We start from the raw sequence: 20,625 nt of genomic DNA on the forward strand, positions 1-20,625 counted from the left end.
CTACAAAGTGAAAATAACACAAATGTAACAGTAATAAAACAGAAACTTCCTACAGAAACTCATAGAATCAAAAGCTAATTCTTTTAAGAATCAGACTTAAAAACTTCAAGCTAGGTCAAAGATCTGGATACTAGACCACAGAAGAACATACATAGCACAAGAAGAGATATGTGCATATGAATATTTTTGGATACTTACGTGACAGCACCAGCACTGCCACGGTACTGAGCTCGGGCAAGGAAGACACAGACTCGAGTCATTTGTTATGCAAGAATGCCAAAGCTTTTACCGAGCAGATTCAATATATACACTAAGCAAGAGAAGGAAAAACATCAACAGGAATTCAACTGGGGGGCAATGGGATGTCAAGTGTAAATTCCTTTCTTGGGGCACCATGCCTACATCAGGATGTTTTGATCTTAGAACATCCGCAGAATGTTGCTTAGTAGACAGCAGCACAGGGAAAGTCTCAGCCAGGGCATAGCAGCCCTTTGCGGCTCTACAGGTCCTCCGCTTTTATTTTATAGGCGAATAGCATCTGTCTTAGGTCACTTTCTATCAAATACCAATTACTCGTCATTGGGAATCCCTGCCACCCTCAGGGCCCCTGTCTTAGATAGGTAAGGACTGCAAAGGAGTTGCCCATCATTGACTGACTATTCTTGGTTCAGGCTGAGCCATACCTGGACAGAAGGGTTCTTTCATGCCAGCAACATGAGCACCTGCTTAGTAATTGCCTGGGACTGGATCTGCTCTCTGTGAAAGTAGCAAAGAAATATCAGTCCTGCTGTGGCTGCCCCAAAGGCTAGGACTCCCAAACACAAGGGCCTCTAGCCCACCCTTTAATAAGCCTTCTGGCCAGCTTGAGTCATGCTAAAAACTTCTCTCCATAGAGAGGCTGTACACAAGTATCATTAATCTTCTTAGTGTGAATAGATAACTGTTGATTTCTCAAAATTAGCTGTAGCTTTTCCAGTAGTCTTGTTGGAGGAAACTATGACCGGCCAGCTACTTATCCCCATTGACATCAGAACTGCTGCTGTGTGGGGGGGTTCTTCACAAGGCTCCAGTAGATCTCTGCCTGGGCGAGGCTCCATAGTGATAGGGTGCACACAACGCTCAGGAATCTAAACAGGACTTGCAGCATCTTTGGGAAAAACACAAACATAACCTCTTACCCTGACTAACACAGGGTCAAGGCCTTTCCATATACCTGATGACAATTCTTTCCATTTCACTAAGCCCAGTGCCTTCTGGGCTCGTTTCCAGTGTCTGTCTGCTGCAGACAATGCATCCTTATTCACTAATAAAAAATTTAAATACATAAAATAAAGGATAATCTTGCATGAGGTGAGGTAAACTCTCCCCTTTTTGTTTTTTCAAGGTAAGTTTTCAAAGTTAAATGTGCTTTTTTCACTATAGCCTGGTCTTGTGGATTATAAGGAACCCTGGTCTTATGGGTAATATTATATTCATCATAAAATTTATTAATTAAAGGACATACTACCATAGGCTGGGCCACTATCAGTCTTTATTTGGCGGGGAACCCCCAAATAGGCAAATGTTTGCAGGCAATGGTTCTTAATGTCTTTTAGTTGTTCTCCACTGTGAGCTGAGGCAAAAATCATACCAGAAAAGGCATCAATGTTAACATGAACGAAGTATAATTTCCTAAACGAGGGAACATGTTTAACATCTATTTGTCAAATATCATTGGGTGCAAGACCTCGGGGAGTCACTCCCAAATTAGGGGAGGAGATAAACTGAGCACAGCGAGGGTAGTGAGTAACGATTTGAACAGCTTGTTCTCTGTTAATGTCACAATGAAATTTCAAGGAATTTACGTTAAGATGAAATTTATTATGTATAGCAACAGCCTTATCATAATTAGTGACTAAATTTAAGGCAAGCAAAATTTGTTTGGTGTGAAAATCAGCCTCACTATTACCTTGGGCCAAGGGGCCTGGCAACAATGAATATTCCTGAATATGACCCACAGACATAGGCAAAGTTCGCTGCTATAAAAGAGTTTGTACCTGCAATAGGCAAGAGCAAATCAAAGACACAGGTGCCACATAAGATGCAATATCCAAGGGTTCCATAATTTGAGAAACATATACACTATCAGTAAATATGTTGCAGGCTTCATTTGGGAACAAAGGTAGTGCCAATTGTATGGCCTTTAGCTCTGCTAATTGTGCATAGCAATTGGTCATCTGTAAGGTCTCAACTCTACCTTGGGAAACAACTGCAGCCCTATCATTGGAGGATCCATCAGTAGATACTAGGAGAGCCTGATTCAAGGGCTGGTTGGAAATAATTTTTGGAAAAACCACTGGGTGGAACTTAAAAAACTGACACAACTTATTATCCAGATAATGATTATCAAATTGGCTATTAAGGGTACAAACAAACAAGGCCCAATCAACGCAATTTTGAGATAAAATTTGGATCTGATCCTTATTATAAGGAGTAATAAACATGTCTGGTTCTTTACCAAATGTATGTAGGCTTACTTTATGGGCTTTAAACACCAAGGAAACTACTGCCTGTGGGTAAAATAAAACAATCTTGGAGGGTGAAGCTTGCAAATGAACCCATAAAATAGGGCCCTCCTGCCAAAAGTCACCCATTGGAGACTGTTTTGAGGCAAAACCCACAAATAACAGTTTCCTTGAATAGTCTACATAATTTAAATGAGCTTGTTCAAGAGCTTCTTGTACCATTTTCTAGCATTCCCTAAGCTCTTCATTTAATTTTCTGGGGGAAGTGGGTGATGCATCTCCCTTAAGAATATCAAAGAGAGCAGGGCGATGGTGGCACACACCTTTAATCCCAGCACTTGGGTGGCAGAGACAGGCAGATTTTTGAGTTCGAGGCCAGCCTGGTCTACAGAGTGAGTTCCAGGACAGTTAGGACTACACAGAGAAACCCTGTCTCAAAAAACCAAAAAAAAAAAAAAAATCAAAGAGAGGTTTTAACTGTCTTGTGCTTAATTGTAAGGAAGGTCTCAACCAATTTATGTCTCCTAACAATGTTTGATAATCATTTAAAGTTCTCAGTATCTATTCTAATCTGTAACTTCTGAGGATGAATCCCCTTTTGAAATAATTCATGTCCTTTCTCATTTCGCCATTTTAAGATCTTACTGCTCTTGAGAGGTGTGGCAGCTGTCCCCACTCCTTGTAATGTGGAAGAGGACCTGTCCAGGGGCCAGCTACTAGGCCAAGATGTTTTAGATATCATAGTAGTATCTGCACTAGTATCCAGAATTCCTTGCATAGTCTTTTCATCAACCCAAAGGGTAAAGGTAGGTTGGTCCTCGAGGGTAGAAACCCAGAAGGCAGCAGTCTCTGTAGATCCAAATCCTTCATCACCTCTAGTATCCTTAATTGTAGCATGTTTAGTGGGCGACTGTGGCAAGAGTACAAGCTGAGCAATTCTATCTCCCTGGGGAATAACTACAGTTCCCTTATCCACAGTAACCATAATTTTAATTTCTCCAGTATAATCTGAGTCTATCACTCCCGGAAGGATCCTAATTCCCTTCAGCAAGGCACTGCTGCATCCTAGGAAAAGGCCCACACTCCCTGAAGGGATGGGGCCATACACTCCAGTACCTAATGCTTGAGGGCCCAGTTGAGGTGTCAATACTGCTCTGGTGGAGGAGTGGAGGTCCAATCCTGTGCTTCCTGGTTACCTCTGACAAAGTCTTTGACATAAAGGAGTTGGTTTGAGGCACAAATAGAACTGGAGTAGGGGTAATAGTGGTATTCATGGCTCCTCACACTTTGGTTTGTGGGCCCCAGAGCGGACCTCCCCCCCTTCCCGTTTCCCTGGAGTGGGGAGAGGGCAGCCATCAGTGTCTGATTTTGACTTGAATTCATTACCCCAATGATGGCCTTTTTGGCATCGAGGGCACAGGCCAGGACCCATAATACCCTTGTTCCTTAGACAATCCCTCCTAAAATGTCCAGCTTGGTCACATCCAAAGCAAGTTTTATTCTTGCCAGATCCTTTTGCATGGCAGCTGCAAGTACTTGTCCCATAACAAATTTCCATCAATTTTCTTGCAAACTCTATAATGTAATCATTGAAAGTTTTTGATCGATGTGGTCTGATGGCTTCCTTGCACTATTTATTAGCATTTTCGAAGGCTGTTTTACTACAGGCATGGCAATATCAGGGTCCCCAAACAATTTTTCTCCTAACTGGAGAAGTCTATTCACAAAATCTTGGAAGGGCTCAGAGGGTCCTTGGACCACCTTGGATAGTTGATCTCCAGCTGCCTTATTAGGCAAGGCTTTCTAGGCTCTAACGGCTGCAGCGGCAATCTGGGCATAAATAGCAGGATCATAATGAATCTGCTGACAGAGAGCAGCATATTGTCCTGATCCAGTTAGCATTTCCAGATTTCTCTGGGGCTGCCCTGCCTGTGCATTTAATCTTGCTAAGGTAATGTATTGCTTCGGATATTCTTCCCTCCACAGCAAATAGTCTCCTCTACTCAATGTCACGCGACATAGTTGTTGCCAATCTCCTGGTGTTAAATTAAAGGTGCTGTAGGACTCAAAAATTGCCAAAGTAAAGGGTGCCAAGCCCCTATAGGAAGAAACTGCTTCTTTAAGGCTCTTTAATTCCTTAAAAGACAAAGGCACATGCTGCCTAAGCATTTGCCCAGGGTTATTAGGGTGAGGGACTTCCATTACAGGCTAAGTATGCTTGGAACCTGCTTTAGAAAAATCACCCCCTTTATAAGGATGGGCTGCCCTACCCACCAATCCTTCAGGAAGCATTCATCATATGCTGGAGGAGCAGTGGCCTCTGTAGAATCCACAAAAGGGTTTTTACTAGGTGGTTGTTACCCTTTTCAATCTGCTCCCTTTTGGATCTTTCATTTCTTTAATTTTTCCTCCAAGTAAGCTATTTCTTTTTCTAAAGTTTATTTCTCATCCTCAGAACTGGAGCTATTCTCCACCTCATACAAAGAGTTTTTAGATGCATCATCCTATCCTGTGCCACTATTCCTAGGAAGGAACTTAAATCCCCATGCCACTATCAAAACTCATGTAGCACCACTTTCAGTTTGATCTTGTGCCACTTCTCCAGTACATTCCACTCACTGTATCGGCCCACTTCTTTTAGGAATGATCCCATCAGGTTCTCTTAGCTTTCCCGATATCAGTGGGATCTCCACTTTACAGCACCAGCACTGCCATGGTACTGAGCTCAGGTGTAGGCCTGGGGGATTAAAGGAAGACACAGACACGAGTCATTTGTTATGCGAGAATGCCAAAGCTTTTACCGAGCAGATTCAATATATACACTAAGCAAGAGAAGGAAAAACACCAACAGGAACTCAACTGGGGGGCAATGGGATGTCAAGTGTAAATTCCTTTCTTGGGGCACCATGCCTACATCAGGATGTTTTGATCTTAGAACATCCGCAGAATGTTACTTAGTAGACAGCAGCACAGGGAAAGTCTCAGCCAGGGCATAGCAGCCCTTTGGGGTCCTACACTTATGTGTGGGTACACGTGTGCATGTGCGTGTGAAAGTTGATGTCAGGAATCATTCTCAATAGCTGCTCTACCTTATTTGTTGATGCAGGGTCCTTCAGTCAAATCCTCTGTTTCTGTCTTCATATGCTGGAGTTACAGGTGGATCACCACACCTACCCAACATTTACATGGATTTCTGAGGATCCATATTCTGGTCTCTGTGCTTGAATAGCAAGTGCTTATACATTGAGCCATCTCCTTAATTTTTAGTTCTGTGACTTTCCAATCATTTGTACTCATGATGCCCAGTTATATATAAAACTGCACCCCCATCTTCCAGAGTGTCTTACTCTAGAATACAAACTTTACATTAGATATTATAGCTCATGAGAACAACATTCAAGCTGACCTTTGGTTCTTTCCATTGGTCTAACCGATCCTATTTCTTGGGATTCCCCTATGTCATTGACCTTTTAGGCCCCTATGAGTCCCACCTTGCTCTTCTTTATTGTTCCCACAAGTATAAGCTATCTCTCCTTCACTCAGAACTGCCTGTAGCAACATGTCTATGTCATTGTCCATAGAGTTTATATTGGATCATGTCTTCTCTTGTGTGAGAACCAGAAGCCTGGGTGACGTGTCCTTTCTCTGTCCACCTGCTATAGAAGCTTTAGATCGCTTGCCTGTGTTTGTGCTAGCATAGGCATATACAGATGTGTGTGTTGCTCTTTCAGCATGCTTTGTTTCTCTTTCAGGTTTACAAGTAGTTTCCTTTGGGTCTCTGCTTTTTTTTTCTACATTTCACTCTTGGTCCTTCAAACCTGTAGTCTCAGCTACATGGGAGACCGAGGTAGGGGATTGACAGAGCCCAGGATTTTGAGGCCAGTTTGAGTAATATTGAAAGATACCCTCTCAAAAACAAAAAACAAAGGCTAAGAGCCTATGGCTCCGAGTTTACCTCTTCAATACCCTTTAGAAGAACAGAGCCTCTGTTCTTTGCATTTTATTTTTGTCTCACCAAAAAGATGGCCCAGAGTAGAGATTTCAGATGTGTATAGGTGTGTCTTTTTTAGAGCTGTTTCTGACCTACCTGTCTTGTTTCAGGCCTCACTTCTGGCTCATCAGCTGTCTCATTAGCTCTCCCTGAGCCTGGGGCTGGTGCTCTCCCTTGCTCTTCTTTCTTTAGCTCCTGTTCTCTTTGTGTTTGTTCTCCTACAGTTAAGTGCAGGCGACATCTCTGCATGTATTTCCTGACAAGAGGCCTTCATTGCAACCTAAATGAAAAAGCATTCTTCCAGCACTCTATCAGTTGTTCCTAAGACATATTTTTTACAAAGATTGTTTTTTATTTGTTCATTTGTTTGATTTTAAGAAAGAATTTAGCCCAGGCTGGCCTAGAATATTTCTACCTTAGTCTCAGAGTGTTAGGATTGATTGCAGCTAGTAGTCTAAGCTCTGATGATCTCTGTTTTTGCTTTGGTAAGGATATTAGCTCTTTCAGACAGTGAATAAGTAAAAACTTGCTATTGTGCCCTGGTGACTAGGCACATGGTAGGCTCATAGTGAGTACAGGCTGAGCATCTCTGATCCAAAAAGTCCAAAATATGAAACACTACCAAGTCCAAACCATGTCAAGTATCAACATGAGACTTAAAATCCCATCACTAGATCCTATGTAAAGGTTTTAGTCATAGTGCTGATGCACTTAAAATATGGATGGATTGACATTGGTTTCTTGTCTGTGTAAGGTTCATCTGAAACAAAATTTTCAGTCATAAATTTTGGACCCACTCCCAAATTATTTTAATATATATTCAAACATCCTAGGATCTGAATAAAGCTGAAATCTTACTTTTGAAAGTACTTTTGGACCCATGCATTTGGTGTTGAGTGAGTGAGTGTCTTTTGTCAGTTTTGGATGTCATATTACATTTTTGCCCCGGCTTTTGGTATACCTGTGTCCAGCATGTGCATGTATAGCCTGTGACTACTGATCTGACGGTTATGGTTATTCTGTCTGTGACAAGAAAAAGACAGGCTCAAGTGAGGTGAGTTTTGAAATTCTCATGATGTTGAGATCCCAGGGCTCTTTACATGGGAAAAGATGAATACTCTTGTACTGTTTTGTTTGTTTGTTCTTTGGTGGGGATCTGGGCAGGGGAATTTGTAGGCTATACTGGGGACTTTGCTCACCGTGTCACACACTGAGATAGCTTTATGGATATAATGGGTTCATACTGTTTCAGCCATGATCAGAGCATGTAAATGTGAAAAACTTTTTCTTTACTCATTAATTAATTTATTTAGCCCCAGATTTTAGCTCCAGTGACTCTGTGTAGCCTAAGGCCCACTTGGTAGCTCTGGTTGTTGTAGGTCAGTTGTGTGTGTTAGTGCACATTCATAGCCTGGTTGAATGTCGATGATAGTCTAAGGAGAGACATGAGTAAGGTCAGATCTGAGGAGCTGGCTTGGCAAAGACAGCTGAACACTAGAGAGGAATGAGATGTTCTTCCTTCTCATCTGTTGACTGTGATAGGAGAGGCTGAAGAGGGATCTGCTGTCTTCCTTTGCTGGGTGCTGAGTCTCTGTGTCAGTCAGCTCCTGCAAGGTCACACTTGCCTTCTGGGCTTGCCTTAATACTGCAGGTATCCCTCAGTGAGTGGACAGTAATGCTGTAGGAGAACCCATTTTAATTATCTGCTTTGAGTTAAAGTCTTGTTTCCTGCTTGGTGGTCTTTACTTTAAGTCAGTTTCCAAACTCACAGCCCCTACTTTTTTTGTGTATTCCAGAGGATCCTTTGCTTCAGGCCTCTATTCCCACGTTTTACCCCATAGTTTTGAAAAAGCAGCTGTAGAAGTTAGGCTGTGAATTCAGCATTATGCCTGGGAATTTGAGTCTTGGGTATGCAGTTGCCATGATATTGTTTTCTGGAGTTTAGACCAAGGATAGCCCTCTTCGGAGATACTTCTAAGACAGAGTTGCTGCTTTGATGCAAGACCTTTTGTGAAAATGCATCTGGTATGATGTTTCATGCCTAGTTGAGATATGAAGATTCATGCTGATGGGTTTTCCTGGCCAAGGTAATGCAAAAGTCTAGGTGAAGGGAAAAGTGTTTCTTTATGATGTTCTTATTTTATTTGAAATATCACCAATTTCTAGAGTATGAGGTTCAGCTTCATATGTTTTCTAGTTAATCTTTTTCTGTATAAATACACATATGTATAAAATATAGATATATATTTAACAATCTTGGCTTTTTGGCTCAGGTTTTGAACATAGAATTTTTTTTCTATTCCAGACTCCTTTTAGTTTTGGCATGAATCATAGGACACCACCCTACCCCGCTGGGGATTATTGTCTTCTATGCAGAAGTGAACGGAAAGACGCTTCATTCTTAGAGAGTGGAGTTAAGACTGCGAGCAAATTGGCCCTTTCCATGGCTCCCAAGGGCAACAGCGTGCTGCACCTGCCGCTGTGGGTATGCCCAGACTGCCGGAGGACTGTGGAGAAGGAAGAGAGGCACAGCGGTCTTGACCAGCCGGTGAGTGGCTGCAGCTTTGGTGGGCTTCTTGCTTCTCTCTTGTGGGTGGTGGGGCTAACTGGCAATGAAAGGAAAGGATTTCCATCTGTCATCAAAACACTTCCTTCAACACTATCTTTTGACCTGTGCCAACAGGGATGTCTCTCCTGGCTTTTGCTGGCCATACCAGCAGTAGGTGGAGAACATCTGCTTCCTTATTTGCAGTCAGCAAGCTGGCCACTAGTTGGGTGCCTTTTGGCTTTTGCATCTGACCCCAGGGTTTCTTTGTGATAAAGTTTCCTGAAAAGCTAGTAAGAAGACATTCATGTGTTTAGTTCTAGACAATCCTGTGTACTGGTAAATATCTGAAAATTATTTCTGCAATGCACTCCCGAAGCTTGACCTTCTCCATTCCTTGATTCCAGGACTTCCCTTACTGGAGACTGTTAGGCTTGATCTAATCTTTGGTATAAGTCTTAGTGGCCCCTGTTCCCATTAGGCTTTCTTACCTCTTTGTGTTCTAGAAGATGGCTTTTTCAACCATTTCCATATTAAAGGCTTGTCTCTTCCCTTTTATTATTTTATTTTTCTTCTTTTGATTGCTGAATGCAAGAAGTTGTTTTCTGACTGACTTCTCTTCTGATCTCTTGCTTCCTGTGGCCAATAACAGGCAGCAATTCCTGTCTTCTGTCTTGAGATTAGTCCTAGTGGAGTTTTGAGAAGGATTTGGCTGTAGTATGGATGACTTTCCACCTCCAAGGCCTAGTCGTCTTCATCATTGGCCATTCACCTGGCTGAAGACAACCCCCCAGCTTCAATGCCAGTGTTGGTGGCAGAGTTTTAATAATTAACTAAGTCTGTGGTTTCAGTGCTGATCAGACTAGAAGTTAGTGTTTTTCTCAGCCCCTTTCCACAAGTCCTATTTCCTGCTTTGTCGCTCTTCCCTAGCTCTATCTCTGACTAAATACTTCACTTACACAATGTGTCTTCTTTACTGTAGTATAAACTCCATGAACACAGTTGTTTTTGTGTATGTTTTAGCCAAGATCAGTTGACCTGACATATCTGGTACTCATTTGCATTAGTTAATAAATGAATGAATAAGCAAAGGAATGAAGAAAAGCTCTTGTAATTTTTTCACCAAAGATTCAGAGCATAATTAGTCTGAAATTTTCTTCTCAGATTTTTTTTTCAGTTTTCTGTAAGTATATATTAAATTTTGATAATTTCTGCTTCCCCCAATTACTTTCTCTTATTTTTCTTTTGCTTCAAAAACCTTTACAAGTGCCCTCCCACCTTCATGTTGTTGGTTTTTTTCTTTCTGTGAGCCAGGGGTTTGATTAGGGTTATTGGCATGAGTGTTGGAAGTGGGGCTTATTTATTGGAGTATAGATTACTTAACAGCGGCTTTACTGGGCTGGAAAGATGGTTCAGTGGTTAAGAGCACTGACTGCTCTTCTAGAAGTCCTGAGTTCAATCCCAGCAACCACATGGTTGCTCATAACCATGTGTAATGAGATCTGATGCTCTCTTCTGGTGTGTCTGAGGACAGTGACAGTGTACTCACATACATAAAATAAATAAATCTTAAAAAATAAATAAATAAAAAACAGTGGCTTTACCAGTGAAGAAAATGATAACCCATCAAGAAACCATTAATAATAGCTCTATAGGGATAGGTGGAAGCCTCATGAGCCCCTTCCGAAGTGTGTAAGTACCCCTTTTCATATTCACCCTCCCCCATTAATTTTTCTCCTTTTAAATGTGTGTGTGTGTGTGTGTGTGTGTGTGTGTGTGTGTGTGTATGCATGTGTGTTCGTAGGCCTTTGGGTTGTTTCCATATTTGGATTGCTTTGGGAAAACTGCCATGTTCTTGTACAGGTCTACCTCGATGTCCTTTTTCCATGTTGCTGCACTAGTATGGCATCTGTAGTCAGGGAGTGTTGTGAATTGCTGTTTGTATTTTCTGCTCTCTTGAGGGTGAGGGAGCAGAAAATACAAACAGTAATCCACAACAAGAGAGAATGTCTTCTCTGAGCCCTCTAGACTTGTGTCCTTTAAAGCTCATAAAATTAGTTGTGTCTCTGTTTTGGGGAGAATTTATGTGGAAATGGCATTTCCATTTCTTCCTTAAGCATTGTTCTTGCTTATGTTGCCCCCATTATGTTTGATCAAATGACAGGCAGTGATTAGAGAGGATGTGTCTGATGCTGTTGCTCATCAGTGACTTTGGGAGGCTGAATACATATATTTACTCATTCTGGGGGTACCAAACAATAGCTTGCCTTACACTGGAGAGGCTGAGAAGTCCAGTAGTTGTTCTGTCCACAGGCTGAATGTTTCTACAGTTTCAGTTTGTTGCTGTAGTACTAGGGAATTACTGGAGAGCTGCTGATCTTCAGTTAGTGCTGAAATCCTGAATAAATTGATTCAGCTACTGGTAAAGGAACAGGATAAATGAACTGGCCATTGAGAGTAAGGGCAAGATATTTAAGGTAGGTCTTCCTACTTCAAATAATCTGATCAAGAAAGTTCCTCATAGGAGTGCCCAGCAGTTTGTATTTTAGTTGGTTCAAGATGCAGTCAAGTTGACAGTCATGAATAGCCAGCACCTTGTTTGTGAAAGCAAATGGTTGGGGTCTGTGTGTTCTAAGCCATCTTTCCCAATGTCAGTTCCCAGATCAAGAATGAGACTGTTCTCTGTACCTGCTCTGTTTTCTGTACAGAGCCCCATACAGCCTAAGACTTAGGAGGTGCTTGCTCATTCAGGATTTCACTTTGATGACACTCATAACCCTTCATTTATTGTAAAGCCGATACCTTGCACCTTTGGTTTGATATTCCATTGCCTTTAAAATTTTCCATGTTCCTATTTAATTCAGAAACATAATATTTAAAAAGTGAAGAATGTAGTGAAGAATGTTTTTAAAATGTTTTCAACTGCATAATATATATTATGTATATATAGGAGGATGGTGCATTCCTATAATTCCTGCATTCTGGAGGCTTAGTCAGGAGGCTTAGACAGGAGGATTGCCATGAGTTGGGAGCTTATGTAATGAGTGTCAGGCCAGGCCAGCCAGGGAGAACTACATAGGGCTCAATAAAAAACAAAACAAAACATGAATAGCCAGCACACTCCAGATATCATTTCTTCTGTAGCCACTCATTTCCAGCCTCATTTATGTTCTGTGTATATTATGCCCAGAAAAATAAATGCTTTATTTACTTTATTTATTTATTTACTTACTTACTTACTTAGACAGCATTTCTCTTTGTAGTCCTGGCTCTCCTGGAACTTACTCTGTATATCAGGTTAGCCTTGACCTTAGAGATCTTGTCTCTGTCTCCCAACTGCTGGGATTAAAGGCATGTGCTCAAAAGGCAACTTTAACTATTTTTTTTACTACATTTTTAAATTTATTGTATGTGTGTGTGTGTGTGTGTGTGTGTGTAGATTCATCCTGTGGTTCCAGAACAACTTACAGGAGTTGATTTGTCATGTAGATTCCAATGATTGAACTCAGGTTGTCAGGCTTGGCAGCACGTGCTTTTACTCACTAAGCCATCACGCAGGTAGGTGCAGCCCTCTTATACATTTTAAAGTGTTTTGTCTGTTATTACTGTCTCCGGTCTGGGCATTGGCCAGCTGAGCTTCCTACTCTCTTGCTGTGTTGATTTTATTGTGATGCTGTATAGTTAGAAATTATGGTATATATTAGTTATTCTGTATTTACTTAGCAGCACTTGCTAATTCTGACTCATGGTTGAGTTTCATGAATGTTGCATATGTGTCTGACCTGGGTAGAAGGCTCTGTATGTACCCATTACTACAGCTGTTTCTAAACTGTGTACCAAATCTTTCTCCAGTCTTGATTTGTATATGTATGCTTAATCTACCAATTTCTGGGTGAGATAACTTAAAATCTCTTATTCTCTATGTATTTTTGTCCTTTTCTTTTTTAAAAATAAATGTTTCCAGTTTTGTTCTACATGGTTTCAGGATGTATACTGACTGAACCTGTTGTAGTTACTAAATGCTTATACATTTTCTTCTTTATTGTGCAGGAGCCTCATGGAGGCAACTTTTATAACTTTTCTTTCCTCTTCTTGCCCTCTCCCCTCCTTCCTATATCCTTTCTTTTCTACCTCTGGATAGTTTGTTTTAGGTTTTCTCGTTGTGCACTCAGTAGAAAGGTAGACTTTCTGAGTGTGGTAGTATACACCTTTAATACCATCACTCTTGAGACAGAGACTAGTAGCTCTGTCTTGAGTTGGAGACTAGCCTGGTCTATATAGTGAAGTCCAGTCTAACTAGAACCACATAGTAAAAACTTGTCTCACAGAAGGAAGGAAGGAAGAGAAGAAGGAAGGAAGAGGGAGAGTGGGTAGACTTATTTGGAGTTTGTTCTTACTGGTGAGTTAGGCCTAGTTGCTTCTTGTGGTTGTGTTTGGTGTTGACTCTTAGCACAGAGAAATCAAGCGCTGCTCCTCAGCTTAGGTCCTATAGTGGCTCTAATTCTTAGGATTGCTTTCCTGCTGAGCTGTTGATCACCTTCTGGCCTCAGTTAGTAATAGCACTGAAGCATCTAAATCTAGACACTGTAGTTTGATTTAAACACTTTACAAATGTTTAAAATTTATAACCGTAACCATATAGTATTCATTCATTGTAATTGAGGTTTGTTGCTGTGTACTAGTTACCTGTATGAATATAATACATTTGAGCTTCCAAATTTTGCTGTTAAAGATTATTCTTTTGGATCACAATTGCAAATGTCTTTCTGTATAGATGAATGGAAGGAGTTTCTGAGATATAAAGTATTTATAAAAACAGCTTGATTGCCTGTAAAGTCGAATATTATATTTTCATAAGCAAAAATAATTGAGTGATTAGAATGGCAATGTTTGCATTTTTGGAGCTCTGTTTCTCTCTAAGTAGTCTTCTGTATGCTGGTTCATCTTTTGATTGAGGTGCATGAAAAAATACTGCAGTGGCCTTTTCATGGGTTTTAAGTGCCCTAGGCTTCATCCAGACTACAAGATGATTCTGTGAGTAAGGGTGTTTGCTTGTCTCTGGCAGCTTTCATTTTTTTCAGTGCTTGGTATCAGCATTAGCAGTAAGCAAGTAGGAGATGCAGCAAGCTGCTCTCTCTAGTGTTAAAGTACTTTTCTTGCCTCCCTCCCTCTTTCTTTCTTTCTTTCTTTCTTTCTTTCTTTCTTTCTTTCTTTCTTTCTTTCTTTCTTTCTTTCAATGATTTATTTATTTTATGTATGTGAGTACACTGTAGCTGTCTTCAGACACACCAGAAAAGGATATCTGATCCCATTGCAGATGGCTGTGAGCCACCATGTAGTTGCTGAAAATTGAACTCAAGACCTCTGGAAGAGTAGTCAGTGCTCTTAACCACTGAGCCATATCTCCAGCCGTGTTAAAGTGCTTTTCTAGGGTTGGTATAGTGGTAGTTTTTGGCCCTCAGTAGCAGCCAGTGTTACACCTCTCTCTCTCTCTCTCTCTTTTTTGTTTTTTGTTTTTCGAGACAAGGTTTCTCTGTATAGCCTTGGCTGTCCTGGAACTCACTCTGTAGACCAGTCTGGCCTCGAACTCAGAAATCCTCCTGCCTCTGCCTCCCCAGTGCTGGGATTAAAGGCGTGTGCCACCACTGCCCAGCTACACCTCTCAATATAGATCTGAGATTATGATCTCAAAAACTTTATCTCAAGCTTTTCACTCTATTCTCCCTGTTCACTCTATTCCCCTCTCCATCTCCTGTTGCTCTTCTTCTTGTCCTGGCTCTTGAAGGGTTCAGCTACTGCCTCTTCAGCTGTCACCTCTGATCTCTTCCACAACCACCATTATTCTAGTGCCTCTTTCCCGATATCCAAGTAGTTTTATATAGCCCAGGAAAGTGTGTTTGGACAAATCAAAACTAATTGTTTAGGTCACATCTTTGCCTCATGGCCTGTCACAGCAGTCCCTCTAAAGACCACTAGGGGAATTGGTAGAAAAAATAATCTAGAATTCATGAGGCTTGTGATAGCAAAAAATTTTATACAAACTATTTCAGTCAGCACTAGCTGAGGCTGTGCCTTCAGACTATACACCAGTCAGCTGCAATTCGTTAGTTTTTTTGAAGTGTTCAAAACAGCTAGTGCATGTGTAAAGTTATTCTAGTTATCTGACTGACGATCCTTTTGCTCAAGGTAGGCAGGGTAGCATGGAAGAACTCAGTAGCTGAGTATAGGAAGTCAAACGTATCAAGTTTGCTTATAGTCTGGGAGTGCTGGCATATGCCTTTAATTTCAACACTCAGGAGACAGAAGCAGGTAGATCTCTGTTATGAGGCCAGCCTGTTCTACATGATGAGTTCCAAGCTAGCCAGAAGTACATAGAAAGATCCTGTCTCAGACAGACACACACACACAAAGGTTGCTTACAAATATAATTTTTATTATTCATATTATTATTTTGAGATGGGATTTTACTATGTAACTTAGAACTACTATTTAGACCAGGATGGCCTTAAGAGAGCTGCCTGCTTCTTCCTCTCGAGCATAGGTATTAAAGACATGTGCCATTATACTTAGCCACAAATACAGTTTTAAAGAATTTCTTAGTAGTAGTAGTAACAGTGGCCGGGCAGTGGTGGCGCACGCCTTTAATCCCAGCACTGGGGAGGCACAGGCAGGAGGATTTCTGAGTTCGAGGCCAGCCTGGTCTACAGAGTGAGTTCCAGGACAGCCAGAACTACACAGAGAAACCCTGTCTCGAAAAACCAAAAAAAAAAAAAAAAAATAGTAACAATGATTTAATTTTTTTTTTTTTAAGGGAAAATACATGTTTAAGGATTTTTATTTGGAGCCAGACAGTGGAGGTACATGCCTTTAATTCTAGCACTCAGGAGGCAGAAGCAGGTGGATCTCGTGAGTTTGAGCCCAGCCTGGTTTACAGAGTAATGTCTAGGACAGCCAGGGTTACACAGAGAAATTCTGTCTTCAAAATTAGAGGGGAAAAAAAAAAGAATTAGGACAGTAAAGACTGACAGTGCTAAAATGCTTAGAGATAATACAGATGTTCACTAATAGGAAAAATAGTTAATTTATTATAGATTCTTAACATCATACAACTATATTCTGTAATTCAGTTCAGTTGCTTGAAGTGTTCTCTATAATGTAATCTAAAGTGAAAGAATTACATTAAGAATAAAGTTGAGGAGAAATGTATTTAGCATATAACAACTTAGTAGCATAACCCCACATATTCATGAGTATATGTATATATGTGTGTGTCATCAAAAGAATATTTCTTCCACAGTGCATTTTCTATGGCAGTGCTGTTCTCTAAGTATTTCATATAATAATTCTTTCAAAACCTCACTACCATCCATACAGGGGCAGTATTATTGCTCCCAGTTTTATAGATGAAAAAATTAGGCCAGGAAGGTTAGTTTTCTAGGATCAAACAGTTAGAAGAGGCACTGTCAGGTTCCAGACCACAGTATTTTAGTTGTACAGCCTGTGCCCTTAACCACTGTGTGCTCTGTATTTATGTTGTTTGTAGTAACTGGATGCTTTTACTAAAATATTTGAAGTGTCTATACCAGAGAGTGAATATACATTAGCTTTTTGTCTCTGTATATATAGGAAAGAAACAAAAAAGGGTAAGTTAGTGGGGAAAATCTGAAGTACAGAGGTTAGTAGTCAAATACTCTTGAAATAAGCTTAAAAATACTTTAGCATTTTATACCTCATACTGTAGTAAAAGTATAAAAATGGTAAAATAAAAGGCACAGAGACTAAAGCGGTAGGCACAAATTAAGATTATGATTAATATGAGGGTTTTTTCCCTAGACTTTTTTGTGTGTATACATACATTCATGCATGTGGAGGTCATAGGTTGACATTGTGTTTCTTTTCCAGTTGGTCTTCACCTTAGTTTTTGAGAACTTCTTTTAAAGGATTTTTATTTATTTACTTTATGCATATGAGTACACCACCATTGCTCTCTTCAGACACACCAGACCCCATTACAGATAGTTGTGAGCCAACATGTGGTTGCTGGGAATTGAACTCAGAACCTCTGCAAGAGTCGTCAGTGCTCTTAACCACTGAGCCATCTCTCCAGCCTGAGAACTTTTTAAAATAGTGTATGATCTATGGCAGTGTTGTTCTGAGTATTTCACATAATTACCCAAAACCTTAGGGTCTCTCATAGAACCTGAAGCTCACTCATTTGGCTAGATTGATTGATTGATCAGTGCACCCCAATGCACTCTTTCCCGTCTTTGAATCTCCAGTAGCAGGATTACAACATGTACCACTGCTCTTAGCTTTTTACATTGTGGGGGCATTATACAGGATAGAACTCAAGGTCTCATGCTTGTATAGCAAGCACTTTACTGACTAAGCCATTTTCTCTTTTGTCAGAATTCATAATCTTTAATGTGAGCACTAAAGTTCTATCGATTGATCTATTTTGTCTGTCTGTCTATCTATCTATCTATCTATCTATCTATCTATCTATCTATCTATCTATCTTATCTGTCATCTTGAGGATGTTAAATGTTGTTTAAAGTAGAGGAACACATAAATTTCTTTTGTCTTTTCAGTTGTTGTGTAAATTAAATGTTTAAGTTTACCCTGAAATTTCCTGGGGAAGTTACCTGATACTTGAAGGGAAAGAGCTTTCTCAACTGGGAGAAATACTAATATATTAATATAATAGATAATCTTGACCTTCACTCATGCAGCATTAGGCCAGCTGCTGGCTTGGTTTTGGTCTTTTCTTGCCAAGATGCAGTTTTGCTGTTTCAGAATTTGCTTTATTGAATTTATGCTTTCCTTTTGACGTAGCAGTTTCAGAGTGTGAGTCCATGATCAGCATGGCAGCAGGCAGGAAAGCAGGGTGCTGGAACAGTAGCTGAGAGCTTATGTTCTTACCTTCAAGACTGAGTCAGAAAGACTAACAGTGGAGTTTTTTGTTTGTATGTTTGTTTTATTTTTTAGCAGCACTTAAACCTGCCATTGTCCCAAGAAGAGGTTGGTCCTGTGTATCTCAACTTGTTCCTCTTGGCCTTTGCTGTCCTCATTTTGTTGGCAGTTTGATTGTCTAAACTGCATCAGAATGCATTCAAAGGCTTATCTAGCCAAAACCTCCAAACTGTTCCACATTCCTTACACAAAGGAATCAGAGTCAGGCTTATCATAGAAATGATTCTGCTTTTCTTGTTCATCACTCTAACAAAGTACCTGATGGAAACAGCTTGAGGTCAGAGGTTTATTTGGGTTTATAGCTTGAAGGTACAGTCTATTGTTATGGTGAAGAAGGGTGGCAGAAGCAGTAATCTATGGTGCTGGAAGCTTACTGCACATATTTGTAGGGGTCAGGAAGCTGATCATTGCAAATTTCACATTGCCTAGTGAATAGAAAATAATTCTCATATTTTAAAAAATTGTGTCCACTTTCGACAGAAGATAATGACCTGAGATTCAGCCTAAATAAGTACTATAAAGTACCACATTCAGGGATTTAATATGTACTTACTGTTAGCCTTTGCTATCCTTTATCACTGGGAAATGCCACTTTAGTTGTGGTTGCTGTGCCAGCTGTCACTGTAGGTGCTTGTGCATAATATGATGTATACCCACTTTCTGTTGCAGTGTCAAAGATAAAAACTCCAGAAAGTCAGAGAAACCTTGTCTCGAAAAAAAAAAATCCAGAAAGTAAGAAAAGCCAAGATTTCAGATAGCAATTTGTGAGAGAAGAGATTAACCATGGTTGGTAAACCAAACAGAACTTGGCCAACAGTCAAGTACTGCATCAGTAAATAGTAAATCTTAACACAAGGGAGAAACTAACCAGTGGCAGGAGATCATCAGATACTCACATCTTTGAAGTCAACCCTGAACAACATTATGGTAACTGTCCAGAGTAACCAAAGCTGTGGAACTGAAGAAACCAATTGGAGAGGATGTTATGACCCACTGAAGAGTAGAGGCTCCTTGGGGTGCTACAGGCTCAGTTGGGTGTTAGCAAAACTTCCTTCCCTGGAGAGAGCATGTCTTCCAGTCCCCATTTCTTCAATGACAAAGATGTCTGATAGTATGAGTAAGGGAGGAAATATGCAGGGAATTTTGAGGTCCTTTCAGTGTTCTTCTATCCTCTGCCCACACTTGAACATTTACCTGTTGCTTACGCCATTGACATGTGTCTATTCATCATAGAGTGTGACAGAGTTGGGTATTGAGGCAAAAAATATAAATAAATGAACAAACCCACCAAAAATGGCTTGATTATTGTGTCTGGGTAGGGGATCTTTTTGTCTGAGATCTGTGTTATAGAACTTCATTAGGCCATCAGAAGGCATACCAAGGTTAGTGGATGAGCACTATAGGCAGAAGAGTAAGTACAGTGATACAGAAGCAGAACTTTGTCACAGACAAGTTGGAAGGCTTTGATAAGAAGCAAGGAATGTATTCCAAAATGATACAGAAATGAACAGAAGATTTTAGGTAGGGGAGCCCATGAACTTTCTCTGGCTGCTGTTAGAGAGTGGGTATGGGCAAGTGGAGGCCAGTAGAGAGCCAGTTACCAGGTGAGAGGTGCCACTGAGTGGCAGGTTGGGGATGTGCTAGTTTGAGGCGAGCATATATGTGGGCATGAGCTGGGAGAGAATAGTCAGCCTTGTACATTATGTGGCTGATCTGCTGCTGTTGAGAAAATCTGGTGATTCTTATCACCAGAAAAAGCTGTGTCTGCTCACTTATCTCTGGGCAAGGATGATGGCGATCGTCTGTATAGAAAGGATAGGAATAACTGTGGCAGAGGCTATGTCTCATGTCCTTGTATTTCTATATTCCAGAGTGGAGGAGGAGGCCCAGGAAGGAGACACTTACGATCTAGGTTCTTATCAGGCTGTCTGGCTTTTTTGGCTAAAAGGTGCTTGCTCTAGGTTATTTGTAGTTGGGTCACAATAGCAGGAATACTTGTAGGTTTGATGTCTGATCAACTAGGTACTTAGTTCCTCTGGTCTAGGAACTAGGATGCTTAACTGGACCTTCTCATCATTCAGCACCTATTTGTGTGGGTTCTTTGCTTATGACAGCTCCTTCTCCCATGTGTTAGTGACACTACAATTCCCTACGATATCTCTTGGGCAGGAAGCTCTTGGGTTCTTCCACTTCAGAGCCTGATTCTAGTGTCCATGAGCCAAACCTTTGAAGCACATTAGCCTTGAGGTGTCTGTTTCTTGTCCAGCAGTAGCCTTAGGGTGGTGTAAAGGTATGTATATGTATTCTATAGGGAACAGGAGGTACAGGAAACATTTCTCACATCTGGCCCTTTCCCTTCAGGAAGCCTATCCTACTCAGTGTTTTACTCTCTTAGGATGTTGTCAGAGCAGGCTGGCTCCGTTGTAGACTTGAGTATATTCCAGTGCTTTAACTTACCTTGTTTACCTAGAAGTGATCTCAAGCCTTCTTGTCCATGATGAGAGAAGATAGTATAGGTTCTGGCCCCACTGCTTTTGTTTTTCAGGAAGCTGTGGTCATGTCACATCTTTACAAGTACCTACTAGGATGATTACCACATGCTGTTTAGGGCA

The 20,625-nt window shown here is 40.7% G+C and overlaps 1 protein-coding gene across 3 annotated transcripts in view; it reads left to right on the forward strand.

The window, feature by feature from the left end:
• Positions 1–20,625, forward strand: part of Fam193a (family with sequence similarity 193 member A) — a 128,030-nt gene that overhangs the window by 35,899 nt on the left and 71,506 nt on the right. For all 3 annotated transcript variants that reach the window (XR_013111800.1, XM_034508351.2, XM_034508352.2), the window contains exon 2: positions 8,801–9,043. Coding sequence is in view for 2 of the 3 variants with exons in the window: in XM_034508351.2 (XP_034364242.1) it covers positions 8,801–9,043 (243 nt within the window). In the remaining variant the exon portion in view is untranslated. The remainder of the gene's footprint in view (positions 1–8,800; positions 9,044–20,625) is intronic.

The sequence above is a fragment of the Arvicanthis niloticus genome, chromosome 7 (assembly GCF_011762505.2).
Source record: "Arvicanthis niloticus isolate mArvNil1 chromosome 7, mArvNil1.pat.X, whole genome shotgun sequence".
Lineage (NCBI taxonomy): Eukaryota > Metazoa > Chordata > Mammalia > Rodentia > Muridae > Arvicanthis > Arvicanthis niloticus.